At 39.5% G+C, this 20,108-nt stretch overlaps 1 protein-coding gene across 2 annotated transcripts in view; it reads right to left on the reverse strand.

Annotated features, from left to right (window-relative positions):
- Window positions 1-20,108, reverse strand: part of UNC13B (unc-13 homolog B) — a 205,786-nt gene that overhangs the window by 149,512 nt on the left and 36,166 nt on the right. For both annotated transcript variants that reach the window (XM_014886034.2, XM_088157158.1), the window contains exons 6-7: window positions 14,427-14,497; window positions 11,278-11,335 (exon numbers count right to left, since the gene is read on the reverse strand). In XM_014886034.2, the coding sequence (XP_014741520.2) occupies window positions 11,278-11,335; window positions 14,427-14,497 (129 nt within the window). The remainder of the gene's footprint in view (window positions 1-11,277; window positions 11,336-14,426; window positions 14,498-20,108) is intronic.

Genomic DNA, 20,108 nt, shown 5'->3' on the forward strand with positions numbered 1-20,108 from the left:
GTGAAAAAAGGAACAGCCATCCATTCACACAAATATGAAGACTAAGTGAAAGTAAAAGAAAATACAACAGAACAGATTTTTCTATATGCATGAATATTTCCACTTTTCCTTGTACTGGAGCATGCTGCATCACTATACAATTAGTAAGCTTGCAAGAAATCAAACTGTTACGTACTCAGCTGCTCTCCCCATCCGAAATAACTCCAGTTGCCTGCATGTAACAAATGGCAGAAAAGAATAGGAATGGAAAAAGAAAGCTTAGAAAAAACAAACCACAAGCATACTTTTCATGTATTTAAAACGCCTTTTAGATACTAAGCTTGAAAATGTAAGGGATTTTTTTCTTTATCTATACAACATTGTTTACTCTTCATGTCCAGTTACTTTATACGACATTCTGAAAACTAAGATCATTATAAATTCTTGGAATTGATAAGCAATCATGCATTTATTAATACAAGTACACAAAACACTTATCAGTCAACCTAGCAAGAGCAGTTAAACACTTTTATTCCCTACTATATTCAAATACCTCAGATACCAGAGTACAGTTTAGAGCAGTATCTGATTCCAGGCTAAAGTCTGCAAATCAAGTGGCAAAGGTCACTTCACATTTCCATTTCTGCCCCCTTTCCAGAACAAAGTTTAACCCAGAGAGCATAACTTACATAATATAGCATGAAAAATTGTGTGCATGTGAACAGCATGAAGAGTACTTTGTTAGGCAGATATACACACTGGTAAAAAGCTTAAGGGCTCTCACAACATTCTAAGGCAAACACCCATGAAGTTAATTCTGCAACAGTAAGCAAACCTTTCCATGTTAAAACTGAAGGTGAAAACAAATTCATGCTAAAGCTGCACAGCAAGTTCAGAAAGACATTAAAATTTTTACTTATTAATACCCATGTTGTCACCCCAAGGTCATACTCAGTACCATGGAGGCAACAAACCAGCATATACAGCCTCAAAACAATTCAGAACCATGCACACAACTTGCACTCCAAGAAATGCTTCAGAACCAGCATTTCTAGAAGATAGTGCAAAACACACTTTAAAAAGTTACATTTACAGGAGTGTTGATGCATCAAGTGTGGCAGACAATACACAAATTTATCACTTGTAGACAGAGAACCAGCAAGAGCTTCCTGTCCTGGCTACCATCTCTAGCCACCAGCCAGGCACACAGAAGCACTAGAGCTACAACCAGATTGCTCCTTTCTTGTGGCACTTTTATATCTGGCACAATTTCAAAGGTAGGCCATAACCTTCTGGTTCCTATAGTAGTAGTTAGAGAGAAAAAAAGGTAACACATGTATGTTTGCTTTGGTCATTAAAGGAAGCAGCCCTGACTAAGTGGAATAAATTGAGTCACAATTTTTATGGTGCTGATTTGGAAAGAACCACTGATATAATGCTGAACACATGCAGTTACCACAGAGGTAAGGTTTATTCCTCTCCTGTGTACAGAAATTCCTATTTACTGAAATTAACAACGGAAGAGAACTGAAGTCCATCAAGGCTAGCACCAACACTCTACGGACTGGGACAAGATAAATGCCACTCAGCAGCAGGAGTGACAATGCATCTGTGTCAGGTGTGCTGGTGAGATTAAGAAGTAAGCAAATGCATCAGAAACCTGCCAGGATCCACCCAACACTTTTTGCATGACCCTGACACAGGACTATCACCTCAGGCTTGTCTTTCACAACAACAAAAATCCTAAATACCAGGTTTGACAGAGGTCTGAGTGCTATTTCAGGGGGGAAGGAGAGGAAAAAGAGGAACACACAACCAAGCTGGCAAAGAAAACAAAAGTCAAAGACATGGCAAAGAAATGAAAAGGGGAGACAACCAGGAAAAAGGGTACAGAAACCAGAGGCAGGGAGAGCAGAGACAGTAGAGAGGAACACAGAAAAGGGACTGAGGAAAAAGAATAAGATGTTGACAGAGCTCTGCACTGAGCTGTAAACAAGAGTTCCCATTAAAGACAATTTCCTATTAATGTACAAGTGGAACAACGGCTTACATGCATCTCATTCCTGAAAATCTCAAGACACTGACACACGTAATAGCTACCCTAACACATCCTTCCATCAAAATGTCTGTATCCCAGGTGAACAGTAAGAGGCAAAGAAAGAAACATTCAAATATTTGCAGCTTGTATTACTATCAAAGATCCAGAAAAACTCTGTAGTGACACAGCATTATTGCAGTCAGGCTACATGCTAGTGAAATGCATGTCATTATACACAAATGAATGCACATGTAAAACCCCAGAGCAACTGGGGAAGAAACACCAGAAGATAACGATAAATTTCCAAAGCTGGTATCCAGATCAGAAAAACCACAAAGGAAATGGAGCTTATCTGTCCTACAGGTTTCACAAAGATAAAAATCCCAGACTGCCAGCCTCTGCACAAACCACTGTACTCAATCTGCATAGGAGGAATGAATAACCTCTGAAACCAGCTGAGAATGTTCCCAACCTCTATTTCCTTGACAGAAAAAGGCCTGATGGTTGGCACAACACTACTTATCTGAAAACTGCAACAAAAAGAAAGCTATCAAGAGCTAAGACAACCCTCATGGATACAAGATCTGTCCTTGGAGGAGAAGCATTACCACCTTCATAGACAAAAGAGCCCTCAAACTGACAGTGGTGACCTTGAGCCAGTTATTCACCTGTCCGCCTCACTGCTACCAAGTTCTTTATGAGCATGAAAATCCCACAGATTTTACATGCCCAAGGCAAATAGCAGTCAATGCCAAGCAGGGCAGGGCGAGGAGAGGAGCAGCTGCCCTTAGAAAGCAGCTCCTTACCCTGCACATTTTCTCACACTGAGAAGTTGGGTTTGGCTGACCAGGATATGGTGCAGCTATAGACTATGACAAGCACTGCTGCAGGAGCAAAGAGAAAGGGATGCACTAACAGAGAGTAAGGGATTTTCAGCCAGAAGCTCAAAAACTCTGGTTTTGTTTGTTTTTACTAACACCCACTTCACTTTAGTGTCTAACATTTTGGAAAAAAAATGAATTTATTAAAGATTCAACACATATGCTGCTTCATTTAAGATTCAGGAGTTAACAGTATATATCTCAGTCCTTCAGCATAATCGCAGAAGACCTGGGCTGACAGTCTTGATATTTTGAAGGTTAATGAAAACAGAATTTCTTTTCAGCCTTTTCAAGTTGTTTTTCTGCTTCATAAAAGTAATACGCATAACCATGATTTGTTAAGAAAAAATCCCTTCCAGATCACCTTTGGGAACAAATTTAAACCTGTACAAACTAAAAACACCAAGCAGTCCAGACAGATAGAAAATGGAAAGTTGTCATTCCAAAACCATACAACAACATACAGCAACAATGGAATACATGATACAGCCAAGTCAGACTAGTCACTCCATGTGTTCTTAATTACTAACAGTGTGTCTTGGTTATCACATTATTTTGTATTTGTAAGTTTCAGTACTCAAAAAATGAGGCTTCATATAAACCTTCAATTAAGGACTAAGCAATGCCAGCAGCCTGGTGCCTTGGAAGCTAAAACATTTTTGTCATTAACACATTTTATAAAGCACATCTAAGTTCCCACTGTTAGCTGAATATAACATATGCTTGTTCTGTGCTTCAGTTATGCAACTATTCAAGGAGGAACTCCTCCTCCCCACTTCACACTGTCAAGCCTGGATCAGCAGGGACACTAAAAAAGCAAAATATTCCAAGTTTTTAATGCCATCTAATTTGACTGCCTGTGTGCCATTTTGTTTCATTTCTGTTTACAAGCCTCTGAGATTGGTTGGGACCTACCTGACTGACTATCCCTGTCAGAACATTATCTGCTGACCACTGCTGATAGTCATTCTGGTCAATTATTTAATCCTCCTGTTACATCCCATGCTTGGCACCAACAGAAATCATCTAAGTCTATAAAAGCAAACTAAACTCCAGATATTATATTTGGTTCGGATAAAGTACCATTTTCAGAATGTTCTGGTCAGTTCTTTCTTCTATGTTTAAGAAATCTCTTTTTCCCATGGTTAATATCCTCAATACAGTGTGAACAGACCTCAGAATCCACAAAAATCTACATTTTTCCAGTGTTCAATGTACTTCCCAAAACTAAACAGGTGGTATTTTAGCGGAATAAGCTTCTAAAATAGAAAACATACATTGAATAGCTTTTTAGAAGGAAGTCGAGTTTTCAGTAAGCACAATGCCAAAGATGGTTTCTTAACAAGTACCACCATTTCCAGCTCAGTTTTGGAACACTCCAGATGAGGGCTAAGGCCTCTGCATAAAAGGAGATAAGAAAGCACAAGAGGCCAATGAGCTAAAAGGATCTGTCAGAGACAAGGATAGGTACTGGATTGTAACACTGGAGTGCTCCCCTTGCTCCCCAGTTCACCACATTCAGCTCATGTTGAAATTTTTGAATATTTTATTTCACTAAGTGAAATGACCCTTCTGGCCACCTTTAGTTTGGCTAAAATCAGATCGAGATCTGAGAATTTAAGCAGGGCTTGGATCATCACCAAATCATCAAGAGTACCCACTAAGTTATTACAAGCTTGTGCAACTCATCAGTAACCATAGTAAAAAGGCTCAGGCAGAGTGCCACCTAATTTTATCTTCAATAGAAAATTGTAACATTTCTACCACTGCACTCATGCCTAACATGGCTGCCTTGTCTTACAAATTCCAGGCTACCAAGTTACACAGACTATTTGGCTAAGAGATTTAAACACAGTTAAAGACAGAAGATTTAGATACCCCTTTCTGAGATATAGTTTTGGACTACAGGTGATCACATGACATATATGCATAATAGCAAAGAGGAATATAATGTTCTACAGCAGCAGAGATAAAAGATTCGGTGCCTTTTTTCCTTCTGATTTTTAATCCTGGACTTTAGGTACAAGCCTCACTGCTAGAGGATACATATTTATGGCTTGTACATAAAGTTAGAGAATCATTTTTCAGTTTAAAATCTTTAATTTTTAAAAAGTTTATATTTTACTGTTGTAACAAAATTCAAATTTATTTGCTCCTATTCCTACTATGTTAAATGAAGACTAATTAAGTTTAAAGTCCTTAAAAATGCAGTAGCAAAAAAACCCCACAACTTTCATGAAGAGCTCTAGACAAATTATGAAAGCTAGAGTGTTTAAACGAACATTTGTTTTGTCTGATCACTGCTTATAAAAACACTTGTCAGTATTGGCAGTGTTCAGCATTTCAGTAAGAACTTTACACCTAGGGTTTATTTAAAAATAAAAGCTTTATTTCCTTCTCACCACCTTTCAGAATCCAACCCATACTTAACGAAAACAACTACTAAAAAACCCTATTTAGAAGATCAGCAGCAAAATCAAAGCGCTAGAGTTCTCTAGAGTTCAGCAGTAGATCAAACTTTGTTACTGTATAATCTCCTAATATAGCCAGTATTTTTATTTTTAAATTCCATATGCCGAGTAGTCTTCCTTAGACATATCCAGTCCTAAAGTAGCACCTTTATCCTGAAATTGCAGGCAGATATTTTAAGAGTAAAATCTTCAGTCTGTGCTCCTTTCAGCAGATCCACCATGCCTTCAGCCAGCCCAGACAGTGAGTGCCACAAAGCCACAAGAAAACAAGTATCCTTAGGGGATTTATCCTAAACAAAGAGAAACAGGAGCTGCCAGTCACCCAGAAGCAGAGAGGCCAAGGATCCAGCTTTCCCAGCCCATCAGTAAAGTACCACAAACAAGCTCATACAATGGTTCCCCTTGAATGGACTAAAGCAGTTTTTCCTTGCCCTAGCTTAAATAAATAAATAAATAAATAAAGCCATTCATGGGTGCTGTTTTGGATTTTACACTTACACTGAAGAGTCTTTTGAGTTGTAACTGCACTGTTGCCAGAAGTTCTACTCTTACTAGAGCATAACTATACAATGCAGCACTATCTTCAGTGTCACCTACCCTTAAGAAAATAATCACTGACTTCTTCCTTACCCTTCCCAACCTAGAGATGCTGTAGGTGGCTGCTGACCTCTGTTGTGCAGAATCCGGCTGGTAACCAGAAAAAAAACCAGCAAAAATCTAGACGTATAGCACACACCTTTACAACAAGGAGGGCAGTGTCAACTCCCAGCATTCTCACACAACTATGCTGCCTGACCCTCCACTATCACAGATCATGCACCTCTGTGAACAATTAGAGGAGTGGCATGTTCTGGCCTGTTAAAGGTTTTTATGCTGCCTGGCCTTGTGAGACTGGTAGAGCAGATCACTTTTTTTTTTTATATACAATTACCAAAGAAGAAAAGAAGCAAATTTTCTGCCATTTGCTGCCACAGGGTCAGTTCCCCCCGCAGCCCAGTGGCACACTAATGGCAGCAGAAAATGCTGCATCCACAGTACAGCACAAATACAAAACCAGTGTTTGGGGGCTTGCTGGGGAGTAAGGGGCAGGGAAAACAGTCATCTGGCTGTTAAACAGAGAAAACTCCCCATCAGTGCCATGGGAAGCATCATCATCTCAGCATTAGAGTCAGCCTGTTCAGGGGAATGTACAAGCCTTCCCAATTTATCAGTGGAATTTTAGCTCCCAAAAAGAAAACCAGTGAGCATCAGAAATGAAACATCTCAAAATTAGCCTTTGTGGTACCTTTGAAATAGCATGCATAAGTATTAGAAGAATTTTGCAAAACCAGATTTCTTCAAGTATCAGTGGCAAAGAAGGGTCACCACAACAAATTGATCTGGCATCAAACGACATCCATTCCTATTATGTGTATAAAACATTTTGCCAGATTTTAAGTAGATAAAAAGCTGCTTATGAATCTGAAACAACTGTAGCATTTTTTCCCTTCATGCATGTGCATACCCACATATTCCAAAGAGCATTAAGAGATGTAATCTTGTTCTTTTCTCTCTCATCATATGGCAGACCAAGCACAGGCTGGCTTTGGTTCTTTCTACTGGTAGAACAGTATGTGAGAAGCTATTGCTTCTTTTGTTGCCAGCACAAACCTACATCCAGAGCCAAGCAAAAAATTTACCTTCTTTTGATAAAAAAGAAGCACAATAAAATCTACAATAAAACACACACACCAAAACAAAAACAACAAAAAAAACCCCAAAACGAACAAACAAACTGAACCAAAAAAAAACAAACAAAAAAAACCAACACACACACACACAACCCCCCCCCCCCCAAAAAAAAACCCAAATAAAACAAAACAAACAAACAAAAAAGCCCAAACCAACCAACCAAAAGAAAAAAATCCAACAACAAAAAGCCCCACACAACAGAGTGTCAACACTCACCACAGCCCTGGTAACCAGGGATTTCACAGAGAAAAGGACTAAAGGAAATGGAACAAAAACATTGAAGCAGAAAAGGGAGAATAAAGCATTCTCAGAAAGATTATCAGGCAATGCTAAGAGAACAGACATAACTGGTTGATCCAGTGGCACTCAGGTTATCTTTCCTGAACAACCTGCTCTCTTCCAGATTTGTAATCTCCCTGACAAATGGTGTAGGGCAGTTTATACAGCAGTTGATATTAACCAAGTTTGCCAAATTGATTCTGCAAAGATGCCGAGTATCTCATCCCAGTTTGCACTGTAACTGATCCAACTGCATTTAAAATACTCACAGTGTGACTCACTTGTGGATTGTAATGGACTTCTATGCATCCAGAAATTATCATGAGCATACGAGGTAAACATATCTGTAACTCCTCACAATAAATAACGTAGAGCTTACTGACTCAATGCCAAAGTAATCAAATAATATGTTTTCAATCTGCATAATTTAAAGTTAATTTCCAGACAACAAAACCTTGCTTTCTTTTCAATTTACATTTAATTTCAGGCTGTGGGTAAAAGCCAATATGGAGACGCTGCAGTTTTCTAACAATGACATATCAAAACATTAATAATTATGACTACATTTAATAGAAAGGCAAACAAAACTGGATGCATGGACACTCCAGTGCTTTGCTTACTGCTTGGGATCACTGAAAGTTAAATCAATTGGAAGCACATGATCTTTCTGGGGCAGGAGGAATACACAGAGAAGCACAGCAGTTGGGAGTTAAAAATGAAATGGTTAAGTATAATGAAGGAAAGAGGCAGGAAGTGCCAAAATCAGCAGGGCTTAGAAAAGACTCTATATGCAGTAGAACCACCTGCCTCATTTAAGAATAGGTTGGAAGCCCAAATCCCACATTGCCTCAGAAATTATGGGTCAGAGTGTTCTAAGAACAAAACAGTATTTGAGACTCTGAAAGGGGGCCTGAAAGCTCAAAAATCTCTGGAAAAATTAGAGTTCCCAGTGTGGGCTGAGATTTCCCATGGCACCATGCCAAGGCAGCAGCCTATACACGCCTGGGGATAAAAACCCACCCTCAGATCAGAGGCTGGCTTTCAGACAGGGTCATCTCTCTTCTCTCACATCCTGCCCCATCCTTCTCCCCTTCTCTGTTCAGAGGAGATAACAGAAAAAGCTGCATCCCTACAGGAAGTGGGAAACCACAAGAAAAACTGGTTTGGAAAAGGTAAAAGATGTGTGGAAAGTACAGATGCAGAAGAGGGCAGAAGTGTAATCTAATTTTAACATGCAAGGAAATGAATTTTCCTAATTAATGAACCTGATCCTGCCTGCTGTTGTAGGACTTTCTCTAGCCAGAACTAGGATGTCAAAATGGTCTTCTGAGAGCTGCCAGAGTGGCTAAGCAGGACACCAATGGCACATGCACTTATGTACAATTAATTTTTTAAGTGCTAAGCCTTTTTTAAGCTATATGAAATGTTTTGCAGAACTTTTGCTCTATAGTGCACCAGGTTTTATGATAATTTTGTATTTTTTGAGGGACTGGGAAAACCTTCTCACACCAAGCATGGTTTTTATCTCCTTCTAAATAAATACTTAGTCTGCTGTCCAGCAGACTGTGTCCTGCTCCCAACAGTGACCACACTTCATCTGGCACATCTAGATTATGAAAATGGAAAATGATGTGATGCAAAATTGGATAAGTCTTAAAAGTGTTCTTGAGGATATTTTTATTATATCTAAAAATACACCTATCAATTACTTACCCACATGGTAAGTAAGAACATTCTATATTGAATACATTTTAGTGTTGTGAAGGACACCCACCCTGCTCCTGTGGGAAAAGGGTTGAGCTCCTGTGTCACATGCAAAGGTCAGGTCAGCTTTCAATAGAGATACAATCTGTGCATATTCTGTGTTAAACTCTTGAGTTTCAAAAGACTATGCTGTATTGAGGCAAGCTGACAACTCCTATGCGTAAGTTGATGCAGACAGAGTTCATTTTTCAAAAGTACCTCTATATTAAATATCTATTTTGTATTTTTTCCATGTAAATAGATATTCATAGACATCAGATATTTGCAGGCAGTAAACACGCCAAAGTACATGCAGCGCCATCAGCTTTATTGAAAATTTTTAAATACATTAACAACAGACTGCTATGAAATGTTTAACATCCATTCTAATGAGTGCTTTAATCCCATGAATGATTATATTAATTCTTATGTGACATTAATTGTTCAAACCACGGGGCCTTCAACTGAATATTGCAAAAGGTCACTTTCCAGCAAGGCTGGAAAACAGGCTGTTAACAGGCAGCACAACAAAGGTGGCTGTAGTGCTGCTTCTCATTGTGTCTGTCTGCAAGAGCCCAGTTGGTTCTCCAGGGGAGAAACCAGCTACAGGGGGATGTAAAAGCACCCTGCTGTGGAACAGGTGCAGCTATTTTCCCCACACAGAAGCATTCCCTCTAATTTACCCATACATCTCAATACTTACAAGATTCAATCAAACGAGCCTCCCTTAAACAAAAGCAAAGCCCAGGGCACAGAGCCAGGAAAGTAATTTCAGCAAATAACACATTCATTTCTTGGACACTTCATATAGCAGACAGTTTTTCTTTGACTTTGACATTATGGGTTCTGCATACTACGTTAGTATGATTTAATCAAATATTAGTTTCTCCCAAAGTGTTTCTTATTTATAGTCTTAACAAATCAATTGTACCCTTTTGACCATTTAAAACACAAAACAAAAAACCACAAAAAACCTACCAAAAAAACCCAAACCCACAAGAATAGCAGAATAACAACAGCAACAACAACCAAAAAAACAAACAAACAAACAAAAAAACCCTGCTTTATTCTTTACATACACTTCTTTTCTCCTTTCTAAAATGGGAGGATACATTCAGTGTTGCCTAGAATGAACTAGAATGAAAGTATTACTGGAATACTTCGATATAGAGCTGTACATATTCCTGTTACACTGCACAATCAGATTTCCTATGCAATTGGCTAATGTCTAGAGTTGGTTGAAGATACTTTTAAGATAACATAACAAGAGTACACAGAGAAATTAATTCTACTCAAAAAAGGTAAACAGTAATTAGCATTTCCTAATGTTATCAGTTTTGCAGAGATCCTATAATCAGCCTAATGGATAAACAGCCTGCAATGTGTAATACGCACATCTTAAAGGATTTGAAGTAGAGGATAAAAGATTTGTTTAAATTATAAGACTTGAATTTTATTAATGTTGTTGCCAAAAGCAGATAACACATTCACAAGAGACATCACTGAGCTTTCATCTATTGTATGTTAAAAGCAGTGTCTCAGAAATCTAATTTTGCAGATCATCAGATACAGTAAGTGCTATGTTATTTTTTCATCCATGTTTTCAGAAGCATAAAAAGATAAGCAGAAATTAGTAAAAATATTTTTTTCATCCATCAACGCAGCATTGAAAAGTAATATTGAAGAAATTAGACATCAAGTACACAAACTCCTGGTGCATTTTAAAAGGCTACCAGTAGTACTTGTCTCAGTTTATTTTCTTAGAATTTCATTAAACAGTAATAAAAATTATATTTAACACAGGAAGTTTTAGCATAACATAGCCTAATACGGTCACATGAAAAAAAACACAGCATTTTCTTAGTAGTATAAATATTATAAGGGTCTGACAATCTTGGTGACTTTGAATGCATTTTCCATTATTGCACACAAGGACAACAACAAATGCAAGACTCAACATCTGATTTCACCTCCTGGCATCAGAAGCTGCAGAGCAGTATTTTGAGTAGCACAGCTTCTCATAACTGCACAGAAATTTAAGTACTTCTAATAAGAAAATGTTGTTCAAATGTACCATCACTTGACATCTAACCACAAAAGGAAATAAAGTACATTGAAAAAAGAAAAAATATTGAGAAGAAGTAGTCTAACTTACAACACTGGGAGGCAGCACTGGGCAATGGTTTCTTCTGGACTTCCTCCTGAAAGGAATACTAAAGGAAGGAAAAAGAAATAGGAAGGAATATAGACAGATAAGAAAGCAAATGGTAACTTTATGACAGCATGCCACACATAAGAGAAAATCAAAGTACAGTATCTATAAGCATAATATCTGTAATGTATTGTCCATTACATTTGTATTTAAACACATTCCCAGAAGGGTCCTCTATTTTCATGCCAAAATCACGTTACAAAGTGCACTTCTGTTTAAGGTGAAGTCTGCCTTAGAACAAGCATAGGCCCCTATTACCAATTCTGAGACCCCCAATTATACATTGAAAAGACCTGATTCTCCACACCACTGTGTCAGTGTGACTGGGAGCTCCAAACTGGGAATAAGCCTGTTTACATTTAGGCACTCTAGTACAGCTAACAGTTCAAAACTCATGTGGGCTCACAGGAACTCCGGAGTAGGAGATGGCCGTAGTTTGGTAATTAATGTGCCTGGCAAGGCAAGAATACAATGTTGCCCAGCCAAGACTTGCAAACTCTCCTGCGATCCACTTTACATCCAAAGTGAAGAATTTTTCATCTCATTTAATACTAAATTAGAGAACACAGAGGTATTTCAATTAGCCAGCTTTGACTTTTTACAAAGCTGTTTGTTACAGCATCAAAGCACTCCCTAGGGGAATGCCAGTGGTTTTATTTTGTTATTCTCTTCTATCTTGTATTACATAAAAATATGAGAAAATTAGGACAATTGACCAAAATAATGAGAACAGTCTTTGCTAGGAAAAAAGATCTGACAACAAAGGAAGTGGCAAACTTAGCAAGCTGGTGCTGCAGCCTGTGCAAAAGCAGAGCCACCAGACAGGCTATCCTTGGATTTGGCAGGGATTAATGACCAGTTCTGTGCTTGGAAGGTGACAACCCGCAGACTTCCGCTGCGGTTATCTTCCAATCTGTGCTATTTAAAATGCACAAGAGATCCTGAAAGGTGGTTAGTCTTATCATCAGCAAACTGCCAACCCACTGAGTTAATCAGGACTGTGAAAAAAAGAACTGCCGGATCTCACATCACTGACTGGTTGACAGAGTGGTGAAAGGAAGTCTGCTGATGAGCAATTTCAGTAGCACAGGACAGCATTCGGTTCTGAATTATTATCCTCAGAGATCCCAGAATGGCAGCAGTTTGTTCTTTTTAAGGCATCAGCCCGACGGCTATCAGGTGTCTCAAATGAAAATAAGAGTATTAAGTGTTTGTAGGAAGAGAGGTTGGAAAGCATTACTATGAACTCCAAATGAACCTGCTTCTTCAGTACTCCTGTGCAGCTTTAATATGTTCATTCATTATCTCAAACAGAGATAGCTCAACTTAAAACAAAGAAGACAAAGGCAAGAAGTTGTCTGGTGCTAAAAACACTGTGCAGACCAGGATTCTGCAACCCAAAAGGTGAGGTCTGTAAAGCTGAGTGGCAGGGACTGGACGCATGAGGATCAGTCATTTAATTTCTCCAAACAAACCTGCCTCCAGCTGGTTTCTCAAACGCTGTGTTTGTTTGCTCAGAGCAATTAAGATATTTCTTCAGGCAAAGCACAATTAAGGTGCTGAATTCCTTTGTGAAAATATAACTGACCTGGGTGAATTTAAAGGGCAACTGGCATTCACAAAAGAGAAATCCATTCAGTGCTGTTCAACACAAGGACACTGCCTCTGGCTCTGGAAGTTCCTGAGCTACAAGTCACTGCCAGATAGGGGAATATGCAAGGAAGATCTCATCCCCATTCTGGGTGGTTGGAAAATGTGGAGGACTTTAGACGAACCACCTGAGGTCAGGCCCTGCACAGGGCTTTTTTCTCCCTGATCACAGGGAACATCCATAATAAATCTGAGATCATTAGATCTCAAATATAGAGATACTACTTTATTACTGGTATTTGATAAGAGCATACAGTTAGCAAGCAGATGCATGCCACTGCAGGGAAAGGGGAGACTCAGAAAGCTGAGGATATCTTTCAGCAAGTACCAGCTCAGTGAAGCACTAGAGGGCACCTGTGCCTCGCTGAAGTACCTGAACTGCTGCTCCAGCCCACCGGAGCAGGGAGGCACCACAGCAGCATCACTGACAGGACAACTCACAGACTGCGCTTTTCATCCATTCTTAGAAGCTCTCAAACTTCTAGAAGGCAGGAGAGGTTGCCCTAAATTCTTTGTGATTTTTATCCACCCGAATATATGGTCTGTCCTCAGTCAATAATAAAATCCACCTCATTTTCCTTCATCTGCACAGTAAACCAAATCAGTCATACAAATAAACAGAAAAGAACAGATGAAGGATCCCAGAACAAAAATCCCCTGAAGTTACTACATTGGCAGAGTATTTTGCAAGTTATCTTGCTTTGGAAACTCTTGCTATGGAAAGAGACCTGTCAAAAACATTTCACCAGCACTATATTCTTACACAGTGATGTTCACATCAACACAAATATTCAAGTTTTCTCAATACTTCATTTCTGGTACAGGCATTAACATGTTAAATCTTATTCTGCAAACAGTATGAACTGTAAACAAAATTTTATTCATGCAACAGTCTCTCTTAGAAGTAAAAAAAATAACCTCTATTTTATCACTGTTGAGCCAAGTACACACTAGAGCCAGGAAACCAAAGCCACAGTTGCCACATAGTCTAATACAAGATTTATATAAATTGAGCCACTAACAATTGCATTGGGACAAAAGCCAACAGGCCTCAGTTTAAAAAAAGATTCAGTATCTTGCTTTGTCTTCTTCAAAGAACTATAAAATATAAAAAAGTCCTTTTTGACTTGATTTTACAAAAAGAACCTACCACAGCCTGTCAAAAATGGTTTCACTCTCTGCTCAGGTAAAGCACAGTATTGCCTTTCCTTTGAACATATTCACATCAACAAAACATTATTCAAGCACTTCCAACACGAAGAAAAATGTTCCTCTCCTTAACACTGAACAGTACAGAGAAAAGAGTTCTATAAGCAGTTCATGGAAGACTTGTAAATTATCAATATTTAGTAGTTACCCTAATCACAGGGATCTAATACAAAGAATAAAAGCTAATTATAAGACATTCAAGGCTACATTATTCTTTCAGTTTAGATATTTACCTCATCATCTCCCAGTGAATTTATTTGTTCTAATTTTCTGGTCCAGTATCTGGCCTCTTCTTCAGGGATATCTAAGTCAAAAGAGTAAGTCACACCACCTTATTAACCAAGCAACTTTGCATCCATCACCATTAGTATTAAAGATTACACACAAAAAAACCACATGCAATTTTTGAAGAGATAGGACTGTCTTATGTTAGCACTCAGATGGAAAATAAACATTGTAAATAGTAGCACAGTTCAAGGGCTTACCCGGCTTTCTTGTTTAAAGCTGATTAACCAAATGCACATTCACACAAAGGCAACAAAGACTAGTTCACATTTAATTGAGGTATATAGTTTGATGGAGAGCCATTTCACAACAGTATTTTAATACACTTGCTTATTTTTGATAACATATAACAAGAGCCTCTTCTGGATGCTTTTTATAACCCCAGCAGAACAAGGGCTGCCTTTGAACAGCACACCTTATGCACAACAATAGCACACCTCCCGGTCGAACACAAATTAGGTACCAAAAAATAAATGGTCTCTTATTTCTTTGCCAGCAATAAGCCAAATATTTTGAGGGAATAAACAGTGTTATAGGCAGTCATATTCACATGAAAGCACATTCTTACTTTTACACCACACTGCAAGTTCATTGTGAAATGAATCACAACATTTTTACCATCTAAAAGAGTTACCAAGCTGACAGCAAGTAGCAAGCATTATCACTTTTATTGTGGTAACTATTTTCCCTTCCACACTTTGAAGTAATATAATGTCCCAATGGAACACTGACTTCTGCCACTCAAAATTTCAGCTTTCAAAGCACATGCTCAGAGACGTAGATAACCTGCTGTGAAAAGCTTAACACAAAATTATTTAGGGATGGCGTGGTGTGAAAAGATTGGAAAAGGAAAGAAAAAAAGAATTTGGATTTGTTTTGTTTGGGTTTTTTTTAGCCACTCGACACCCATAAATGCAGCAACTTCTAAAATCTAGCTCTTTATGGCCTGAAACTGCACCACTGCAGAAACTTCAAAGCTCACAGAGGAAGGAAATGGAGGGAGTGCTCCAGCTAAAAACACCACCAGCCCTGCAAGCTGACAGGAAGGTAGTCTATACCAGTACAGCTGGTTTTCCCATCTTCTATAACTCTTTACACTTTCAGGTGGCCTCAGAAGGTGCCAAGAAGTTGTTTCCCTTCAATGAACTGTACTCCATGGACACCACCACAATGATACGCTAAGTTATGCACTGGCAAGAATGGGAGAAGTAGGACAGGGTGGCCTTCTGATGAAAGGTGATTCTAAAAGTTACATCTGCTCTCAGTCCACATAGAATAAAAGAACAAGGTTTATTGGCAGGTGAGCATTCCATTAGAACCACCTTGCTTTCAGAAAGGACCAAGAACTGCATTCTTGTACTTTGAGAGAATGTCTGTTTACATGTATCCTTTCTCAGCCACGCAAACCATCATCTTACAAAGGCAACAAGCCCAAAACACCACAGATAACAGAACACAAACCACTGTTAACAGGTACATGCCAGATTTGGTGGCATTTCAAGTTTCAGCAGTAGATATTTCCTTGGACTATGAAATCAGGTCCACATCTTTGTAACAGAAATACCACTGAATTTTCATGCAATTAGCCTCACCCACACAAGCTGTTAAGATACTCCCAGTTGAGAAAGTTTTATGGAAACTTAGTATCTGACTCCCAACAAACCGCCACTAAGCAGAAAAAAAGACAATCCATTTCTCCTTGCTTGGAGGGAGACCAAAGTGATTTATTTTAACCAAAACAGACAAAGCCAGTTGCTCTTTCTGATGTACAGTACATAACTTTATTGTTAAAACCTTTCAAAAAACAGGGTAAGAGAAGCATGAGAGATTCTTCCACAACTACAAGAGCTGCAGAAACATGTTTTTGATCATTAGGGCTGTGGATCACTGCTGCACAGATTCATTAGATAGTCTCTGCACAAATCAGGGCTGGCATTCCAAGCAAATCTGGACAGAACTGATCTAGAAAGAAGGCATCAGTGAACTGAATGGCTATCAGCATACAGCCTGATGAGGTTTAGGAGCACAAACTCCAACAATGCATGAAACAACCCAAAAATTACAGCAAAGCCCATGGAATTGTCTTGGAAAGACATCACTTCTCTAATAGGTGAAGAAAAACTCATGAAATGGGGACTAAAAGTCAGAGCCCAAACAACTCAAATCTGGAGCCTGAAATCAAGACTAAAAGACTGAGGAGGGGTGAAGCAAAAACTACCAGCAGCACTGCAGAAATTGAGGATGTCTCAGGATAGGCCTCAATATTTTCCCATACACCGTGGTGTAGTGGCATGCCCCAGGCATCAAGGAACAACATTTGCCTCTTGGATTTACTGTTCCTATGTTACAGCCCAGAAGTCCATTTCATAGACAGAGCTGTCCGATTTTTACTGCAGGATTTCTGTTTCTATTGAAACAGCTTCTTACGCATGTCAGAGATAAAAATCAGCTACTGTCCAGATAAAGCTGGTGTAATGACATCATCCTGATCTCAGAGAAACTCTTGTCATCAATGTAAAATGTAAAATCAGTAAAATTACTGTACAGCAAAGTTTAAACATGAAGCAACTGGCCTATGATCTTGAGTCAAATTACCTGCTCAAAAGAAATCCCAATGAGATGGAAGTTTTGATTTCTTGAGGAAGCTTCTGTTGTGTTTTGCCTCGGTCAGCAGTTTTGTTGAAGCTGCTTCTCTGGAATGCACAGCGTGGAAACCCCTAGCAAAGATCACAGACTGCTTGCAAGCCACATCCACTGGCCAGCTCCTGCATCACTGCTCAGCTTTTGACTACAGTGAAAATTGCTCCACTACATTAACTTCTGCTTAAAAGATAAGAAGATGAACTAGTCCAGAAAAAGGTCACCTGATGCCATCTCAGGACTCCACTGGCATCATGCTTGGTGAACACAAGGAGCAAGGACATGTGTAATGAAACAAAATTACTGTAAAACAACAGAGAGGAGATGGGCAGATAGATTCAATAGCTTTTGGTGCTTATTAATTTGAAACCAACACAGAAGCTCTGCAAGTTTTACTGTCCTTGCTCTTACTGCCATCCTCAGCTGGAAGCTGAACCCCATTTTCTCAGAGCTCCTGGTTTTCTGGGCTTGAATCTGCGGGGTCCATAAGCAAGCACAGACATGCCAATGGCCGGGGTGGGGGTTGAGCAACTCTCACAGCATCACTTTGGATTGAAGGCTCCAAGTTGAGCTGGGCACATGAGCAGGGGTATGGGTGGAGGTCCCAGGTGAGGCTGCTTGGAGCAAGTGCCCTAACACCTGGAATGGGCACACAGCAGTACAGTGACTTGTCACAATGAGGAAGGAAATAAGAGGAGAATTTGATGCATCCATACAGACCACTTCACTCAGTTAAACCCCTCAGGAAGCTAAATATGACAGCATTCCTGCTTGGAGATCTAGAAATCTCTAAGAGATCTTGATCTTAAGCTCAAGAGATCTCTCTCTTGGCAATAACCAGGCCCTAAAGCTTTTCTTCTCACGTTTGCTGGCCCTTGCTCTGAACCCTGCACATAACCTTATTCCTTCTGCGTTTTTCCCAGGTAGCAAGTCCTGGGATAGGGCAAAACCCAGCTTGTCAGGAGTGAGAACAAGTGCTGAAAGCAAAAGTGATGACCTTTCTCTCCCCACTTTCCTACAAGTGTTCACCTGGCTTCCCCCTTCCCAGCCCAAATTTCTTCCCTTTTCCAATGTATAGGAATCTTCTCATATAAATTCTCACTGAAACGACTTTGCTGAGCTGAGTTTTTCTTTCTGTTTCCAAGACACTAAAATAACAAAGCACATTTACCCTACCTCATGGTTAGATGCAGATCAGCATGCTCCCAACGCTGCGAGTGTTGGGAACACTAAAAGCATCTTCACTCCAATTGTGAACTAGAAACTGCTTGGCACAGAACCAAACTGCTACAGTTTGAGAGCCAAAAGCATTTTTGAATACTGCATCCTGTGAGGGATTTGCACAGTCACTGCACTTCTAAAAAAGGGGGACAGAGTAAAACTGCTACCAAGTACGACAATTTTACACTTGAAAAGCAACATCCTGAAAAGTCTGTGCCAACACACACTCACTGCATCAAAACAATAATAGCAAGATTGTCTTCTCCCTACCAGAAAATTTTCTAAATCAACCAAAGGAAAGCTGTATCCCTCCCTTGCCTGTCTTGTTCCAAACAGGAAACAGATATGATCAGAGGAGAAAGTGGCTCCAGCCTGTCTCAGCTAACAACCACTTCTTGCCATGAAGAAGGCAATTTATTGCCATTTTTAATAGACTACCAAGCATAAAAATGCTTCTCACCCTACAGGTTAATATAATGCCTCACATTTCCCATCTTCACTCTGTTACATTTCCATAGCAGTGGATTTGCAGTCGTTCTGTTTCTGTGAGACTGAACATTCAAGAACATGAGGCTGGAAGAGAACATCAGATGACAGCCTGGTCCCCAGCACTGCAGTCCATCACACAGAGATACTCAACACAGAAGGGCCCACAGAGCTGCCCTCCCCTGTACAGAATGTGCTGATGTCACACAACTGACCACAAGGCAACAGCTGCATCTGGGACATGCAATGGGGCACACAGGAGACATAAAAAGGCCACCATCAGTGCTCTTTGTCCCATTACAAATCTGGCCACTGACAAAGTTTAACTCCTGCATGGCCTCACAAAAGTTTATCTTCTATCACCAGAAGCAGAGACTTAACTCCTGCCAGCCTTTGTTAGGAGATGACTGCTTCTCAACTCCAAGCCTGGTAAATACTTGAAAACAGATTTATATAAGAAAAAAAAATTAAAATCTCTAAGTTGCCTTCATCACGTAGTACCACTATCAGCATCAGCACACTGTGAACTGATTTCAGCTTTAGTGGCTTCCAGTCTCCAGAGTACCAGCAGAAGAGATACCAGGAAGGAAGAATCTTGAATGGATCAGGTGAAAGCAGAAACAGAAAACTAATCTGGGACAAATAAAGCACAAACAACAACCCAGTTTCTAAACCTCTTTGAATACACAATCATGTTTTACATCAAGGACTTCAGCTTTTCTGGTTTTCAAATTCATTTATTCTTTTACAAACCCTTAAAAACCTCTCAAGCCCCACCTAAATACAGTGAAATATTTAATATACATTGAGTAACCTGGGATACTGCATTGAGTGCATCTAAACGAGACAGCAGCCAGAAATTATAGAAAAAACACAGAAGCATGGCCAAACAGGAGAACACACAGGCTTTTTTAAAGCTGCTATCCGAGGCAGCAGTGTTTTACCCAACCTGAAGAGCAGCACAAGCTGTACATGAGCCCACACATCATTCTAGTTCTCATGCTCCTACAATAGCCAGGAGATCTTCACCTGGGAAACAAAACACGATACACAATGTTCCTAAGTGTCACTCCAAACCTGTTGTTACTAAAATCTTGCTTCTACGGCCCAGCTGCTACTTAAGAACTTCCATAGCACACCAGTGATCCATTTACTTCCCTATGTAGAGAAAAAGCAGCAGTTCCCAGCTCATATGACAAAGAATCTTAACGTGTAGGGCACTAAGTATCCACTGGAGTAGGTGATGTGGGTAGGTGCCACTTTCTAGAGCAGTATGACATACC

The sequence above is a fragment of the Sturnus vulgaris genome, chromosome Z, assembly GCF_052056855.1.
Source record: "Sturnus vulgaris isolate bStuVul1 chromosome Z, bStuVul1.hap1, whole genome shotgun sequence".
Lineage (NCBI taxonomy): Eukaryota > Metazoa > Chordata > Aves > Passeriformes > Sturnidae > Sturnus > Sturnus vulgaris.